The sequence below is a fragment of the Diorhabda sublineata genome, chromosome 8, assembly GCF_026230105.1.
Source record: "Diorhabda sublineata isolate icDioSubl1.1 chromosome 8, icDioSubl1.1, whole genome shotgun sequence".
NCBI lineage: Eukaryota > Metazoa > Arthropoda > Insecta > Coleoptera > Chrysomelidae > Diorhabda > Diorhabda sublineata.
The window spans coordinates 209195-216084 of record NC_079481.1 but is presented as its reverse complement, the minus strand read 5'-3'; the positions used below and the strand labels follow the sequence as shown (position 1 = coordinate 216084).

Below are 6890 nucleotides of genomic sequence, written 5' to 3'. Positions count from 1 at the left end.
AACAATAAAAAGAACCTTGAAAAATGACCATTTAGAGCCTTAAAAATTCTTTTTTCCAATTTTTAACTTTTAACCCCAAATAATGCCTTAAAAAACCTTCTTATGACCTTAAAAAGGGATTTACAGCCTTGAAATTGGGTAAATTAGATACCTTGTTCCGATTTAGCTCACTTAAAAGCCATGAAAGAAAAACCTTCAGTCGAAACATCTCTAAAACTGAATTATAGAGCAAAATGCGTGGTATTAAATGTTTTTAAAGGAGCCTTTTACCGAAACACGTGAAGACCTTGGAAAGTGATCATTTAGAGCCTTGAAAATTCCAACTCAAACACACTTTGATGCTGTAATGTTTTAATGACCTTGAAATGTACCTAAAAATGTTAAAGACATTGGAAAGAGGGAATTTAGAGCCTCAAAACTCGTAACCGAGTTTTTCATTTGGTTTAAAACAAAATACGCTCATGTTTAGAGCTATAATGTGCTCTTATGCCTCTAAAAGTCACCATTTAGAGCCTTAAAAGTTTTTTGAGAAACTTCCAAAGGAAATTTCTCAAAAATTGACCGAAATAGAGCAAAACGAACCACACTCAGATCCTGTATATCCTTCTAAAGTACATATACAGACCGTGGAAAGGACTAAATTGACCTGAAAAACTTCAGACGTCGATATCTCAAAAACTAAGCGATATAGATAAGAATTGATACCATTTTAGAGCCTTTATGCTCTTCCAAATCACTTTAGAACCTATAAAAACCTTGGAAAATAATTATTTATAGCCTTAAAGCCTTTTGAGCAATCTCCAGATGATATGTCTGGAAAAAACTGAATAAAATTGTTCCTGAGTGCTTATAGAGACGTTGAAATAAGGTAATTTAGAGCCTCAAAACTTGCAACTCAAATATTTAGTATTCTAATTGTTTTAGAGCAAAATCTGTTCTGTTTTAGAGCTTTTTGTGGCTCTATAAACAAGGTAAATTGAATATTTACAGATTAGAAAGTTTTTTGACGAAAATATCTCAAAAATTAAGCGAGATAAAGCAAAATGAATCACACTTAGATCCAGTATATCCTTCTGCTTCAAATAAAATCCTGGTACAGACCTTGGAAAGGACTGTTTTGAGTCTTTTTGGTCGATTTTTATTTGATTTAAGTAATAGTACAGGTAAGTTCAATGGGTCGGGATATATGTATTGAAATAAGTATTTTTTTTTAATAAAATCGCCTATTTTATTGACATATAATAATATTTATGTATAACACTTTCTAATAATTACAAGTAATTGAAATGTACAACGGATTCGAGAGCTACGCCATTTTTTTCTTAAAAGTCTATTGCAGTCAATAAGTCGATGAAAAACAATCGAATTAAATAATGCAGCTACTAAATTTAAAGCGTCTCTTTATTTTTACAAAAAAAATCGTAATCGAAAAAAAAAATCGCGGACTAGTTGCAGATTTTTCTTCGTGTTATTTACATCATTTACAACAATATTTTACTCTCTATGTACATATTTATTAATTATCTAAATATATAGGAAGGGAAAACAACTTTTTGCTATCACGTTTATCGACATTCCTTTGATTTCACTTTCGAAAAATATATTTCGTTACCAATTTTCATTTTCCCGATCACTTTTCAGCGGAATCAGACAAAGAAAAAGTTTCTTTCGCGGTATAAAGAAATAGGACAATCGGTATAGTAACAAAAATTCCCGTATTGTTTGTAATTATGAACTAAAAATAAAATATTATAGGACAATCAGTATAGTATAGAAATTTTCGTCGTTCCTGAGCGGCGAAATTTTTGGACAACCGGTATAGTATGGAAAATTTTCGTGTTTTATGGTGTGAAATTATTGAAAACGAAAGTTTGATCGATTCGTTTATCATTATTCCAAGTATTAACACAAAAGAATTAGAAAATGAAATATATTATGGGACATGCTGTATATTAGAAAAAAATTGTTTGTTTTTTATGGTGTGAAATGCTGGGAGACGAAATTTGTTTTTCAAATTTCTATAGATTAACAATGCTAATACATAAAGGAAAATATAATGAGACAACCGGTATAGTAGGAAAACTTTTTTTTGTTTTTTAACTGACTTTCTACTCAAAATTAACATTATCAATGTTAGTATAATAACCTTGACGATAAAAAAAATGAAATTATAATGGGACACATTGTATAAAAATTTTTTTAGTTATATTGTGCAATATTGTGTAAAATACGTTTCGTATTCTGTTTTTTTTTCGAAATTCAAACTAACCTAAACCTAAGTTTAATCAAAAAGAAGAATGGCAGTGTATGTAGTTGATCTGTATAAGTGATTGGCACAGAAATTTTCTTATTTTTTCAAATAAACAATTAAATTTATATCGTTAAATAATTGTAACAACTGCTGATTCAAAAAACACCGTCCAAATTTTTTCACCTAAATACCCTCATCAAATACTAAACCTCAATTCATGCAACCACCATTACACATAGTTCCATTTAGGCAACTAGACTTACACAAATTTAGTGAACCTCAATTTAGGCAACCAGTATTACATGAATTGAGTTTCTATGCTTATTCCAGGCAACCAGTAATACATGATTTACTCGATCGATAAGTTCACATTCTGATAAAACGAAAAAAAAAATAGTTAGTTGGCTAAACACCATAAAAATTTGTGTTTACAAAATACCATTTACTCTACTTAACCACTAAATTTAATCTAAATACAGAATGTCTCACCGAATTTAAAGTTTTACATCTTGAATATTCAGTCGTGATCTAGACGTGAAAACTCGTTAAAAATCGTTTTTATCGTTTAGGTTATGGATGTTTTCACAGCAAGATTCTTAGTTTCAACGAGGGACATTCTGTGTGATAATATTTATTTTAAATTCTATAGTTTGTTTTTTCAAAAAGTAACATTTATTTTATTGATATAAGATATTATTGCTAGTCGATTTTGGTATTTTTTACTTCGTATTAAGTGAAAGTGAAAATTTAAAAAAAAAATGATTTCACTCCAAAACAATAAAATATTTATCAAAAAAAAAACATTTTTTATAACCAAATCGATATACAAGGTGATTGAAACATATGATGTTAGTTTGGTCTTAAATAAATAACGAGGTATCATATACAAGGTGAGCCAAAAACTTTATACAACAATTTAACAGATTTTCACCATATTAGTAGAATAAATTGAATCCTGTATACAGGGTGTGCTAAAAACTGTAAAAATAAATAGAATAAATGAACAAAATACGATGTGCATATAAAAATTACGAAAATATCAAATTGTTTTCAAGTGAAACCTATAAATAGAAATTAACGAACTACAGTCGATATATTTTGATTTCTCGATATTAACAGGACGTCCTATTTAGTGAAATAAATCTTTGTTTTGTTAAAATATTTCACCATAAATATAACAAATATTGATATATAAATATATGGAATTGACTTTTTTCTTCTTCTCTGTTTTTTTCTCTCATTTCTGGAACAAATTTCGAAATAATAATATGCGTTGAGGTTATGTTTTTTTAAAGTGGGCGGTGGCGTTGTCGTTTATGGTTAGGACGGCACGAGGCGTTTCTTTGGTGTTAGAAGACGATAAGGAGCTGCTACTGACGCCGGAATCGCTAGATTTTTCGCTCAAACAACTCCTTCCCAATATATTTGAGATGTTAGATTCCAGGCCTACGTCGCTGTTGCCCGTTCCGCCTGAAAACAAATAATAATCTAATCAGTACTATAACGTCGTTTTAATACGTGATATAATGATTGATACGAAATTGGTCCTTCGAGCCGCGTACACGAGGCCGTTTTCGAGTCCGATATTCATTGAAATCGGTAAAAAGACAGGAATTATTGATTTTTTTTGGAAAAATACGTAGATTGCTAAGAAAATAATGTGAATGGATTTTTTCAGACCTATTTTTATATCAAACATAATACTTTTGAAATATTATTTAAAAAGTGTCACGTAAGCAAACTTTTAAATACGTTTTTTGACATTTTTGGATTTTATTGCTCTGTGGATATCGTTCGAGACAGAAAATTACTAATTTTGGGCCGAAAGTTGGTCCTTCGAGCCGGATAGATGAAAATTTTTAATTTCCAGCTGAATTCCAAGCAGATTTTTATCAAAAATTTCTGAATTTGATACGAAAATTGTTCGTTCAAGTCGGAAAATTTTCAATTTTGTCTATTTTTATTTAGAATTCTTCATTTGAAATGAAAAAAGGCAAAAACTACAAATTTTGAGACGAAAATTGGTCCTTCGAGCCGGAAAATTTTTGATTTTATGTCGATTTTCATATAAAATTACTAATTTTGAAACAAAAATTGATCCTTCAAGCGGGATAGATAGAAATTTTTAATTCCTAGGAGATTTTTGTCAAAAATTTTGCGTCATAATTCATAAAAGACAAAAATTACTAATTGCGAGACGAAAATTGTCCCTTCGAGCCGGAAACTTTTCATTTTATGTCGATTTTCATATAAAATTACTAATTTTGAGACGAAAATTGGTCCTTCGAGCCGGAAAATTATATTTCGACGTTCGTCTTGTTTTTTTTTCAGAAAGAAAAAAGTTTAAAAGGTGGAAACTATTTGAGACCGGAAAAATAGTGATAAGAATAGATAAAAATTCGGAAATAAAAGAATTTGTAAGGAAAATTTTCGAAAAAATCTTTCGATGGACCTTCGAGCCGGAATTTCGGAGAAAGTTGATATAAATATGATTAGAAAAACAACATTTTTTGAAGGATACGAATATGTTTTTCAAATTCCCGAATTTAGAATATCCAAAATATCTTTTTCTCTTCTTACTTTGGACGTATTTATCCGACGGCAACTTGGTCGCATCTTCGGAATCTTCGAAATTTTTTCTAGCAGCACCGACGCCGGTTTGCCGGCCGCCAGCGGCCGTTTTCCCGCAAGGATCTATTAAAGAAGTTTGTCCATGGACACTTACGTAAGAATCTTTCGGTTTTTTCTGTTGCAGCAGCTGCAATTCGATGCTCGTCGAATTCGGTATGTTCGGTTGATACGACAGTTCCTCTTTGAGATTGATCAAATTTTTCTGAGCCTGTTTGACGCGCGCCAGGATTTCGTTGTTGCATTGCTCGACCACCGAATCCAAGTTGTTTTTGTTGTCGCTGAAACCTGAAAAAACACAAAAAACAATCGTTTTCACTTTAAAACTAATCTCCTTCGACGATTTTCGGAGCGGAACATCGACAACATAAGCGGAACAAACGGCCCAGGCGAAAAAGGAACAAACCTGTACTATCGCTGGTATCTGATTCGCCCTGCGGGGAGATATGTTGCGGAATTTGACGTTTACTTTTAACGGGGGCGTCGTAACAACCCGAATCGCGGAGAAATTGTCGTCTACCGAAAGGGGAATTGTTACCGATGTCTCTAGTTAGAGCTCTATGTTCGTCGCATTCGCTACTCGAGCCGGCAACGTCGCCTTCGCTACCTGCTAAAAACCAACGAAAAGTACATAAACATACCTCAATTAGTACCAGATTTAGTTCGCGGTGATTTCATTACCAAAAATCTGTCTTTATTTGTCAGATTTACCTTTTAGTGATACATTATTGGTCCTTCGAACCGGCATTTTCAATTTCAAAACGATTTTTTTCATGGAAACTGAACTTATATTGTGAAATTTTTCTAGTTTAACCACCCAATTTATCAGATTTACACCCTAGTGTTACAATATTGATAATTTGTGCCGGGTAAATAGAATTATTAATTTCAAACTGATTTTTATGAAATGTTTCATTAAATAATTGTTGATATATTGTGAAATTAGTGTAATTTTTATCAAATTATTCATTGAAATTTATTTAATATTGCGATATCTGTCTAATTTAATCACTCTATTTGCCAGATTTACGTTCTAGTGACACAATATTGGTCCTTCCAGCCGGATAAATATATTTTTTTGATTTCAAACTGATTTGTATTGAATTCTTCATTAAAACAGAATTGATAATCTAAAATTTGTCTTATTTAGCCTCTCTATTTATCAAATTTATTCTTTAGCGATACTAAATTGGTCCTTCGAGTCGGATAAACGGAATTTCATAAATTTAAATTATTTATTACAATTATCTCGGTTTCTATAGCAAATACGTAAAAATTCAACTAAAACAAGTTTATAAAAAATTTGATTTTCTATAATTTTCATCCGAAACTTTTTTTCGTAGATCCTTTCGTTTTCGAAATATTTCCAAAAAACTGGAAATTCATAAATTTAAATTATTTATTACAATTATCTCGGTTTCTATAGCAAATACGTAAAAATTCAACTAAAACAAGTTTATAAAAAATTTGATTTTCTATAATTTTCATCCGAAACTTTTTTTCGTAGATCCTTTCGTTTTCGAAATATTTCCAAAAAACTGGAAATTCATAAATTTAAATTATTTATTACAATTATCTCGGTTTCTATAACAAATACGTAAAAATTTAACTGGAACAAATTTATAAAAAATTTTATTTTCTATAATTTTCATCCGAAACTTTTTTTCGTAACTCCTTTCGTTTTCGAAATATTTCAAAAAAACTGGAAATTCATAAATTTAAATTATTTATTACAATTATCTCGGTTTCTATAACAAATACGTAAAAATTTAACTGGAACAAATTTATAAAAAATTTTATTTTCTATAATTTTCATCCGAAACTTTTTTTCGTAGCTCCTTTCGTTTTCGAAATATTTCAAAAAAAACTGGAAATTCATAAATTTAAATTATTTATTACAATTATCTCGGTTTCTATAGCAAATACGTAAAAATTTAACTGGAACAAATTTATAAAAAATTTTATTTTCTATAATTTTCATCCGAAACTTTTTTTCGTAACTCCTTTCGTT

At 30.0% G+C, this 6890-nt stretch overlaps 1 protein-coding gene across 4 annotated transcripts in view; it reads right to left on the bottom strand.

The window, feature by feature from the left end:
- Nucleotides 1–1203: 1203 nt before the first annotated feature.
- Nucleotides 1204–6890, bottom strand: part of LOC130448333 (uncharacterized) — a 111656-nt gene continuing 105969 nt past the window's right edge. The window contains exons 14-16 of one of the 4 annotated variants that reach the window (XM_056785636.1): nucleotides 5286–5489; nucleotides 4832–5167; nucleotides 1204–3721 (exon numbers count right to left, since the gene is read on the bottom strand). In XM_056785636.1, coding sequence (XP_056641614.1) covers nucleotides 3531–3721; nucleotides 4832–5167; nucleotides 5286–5489 — 731 coding nt within the window. In that variant the 3' untranslated portion in view covers nucleotides 1204–3530. The remainder of the gene's footprint in view (nucleotides 3722–4831; nucleotides 5168–5285; nucleotides 5490–6890) is intronic. The other 3 variants (XM_056785638.1, XM_056785637.1, XM_056785639.1) reach the window with 3 other exon arrangements.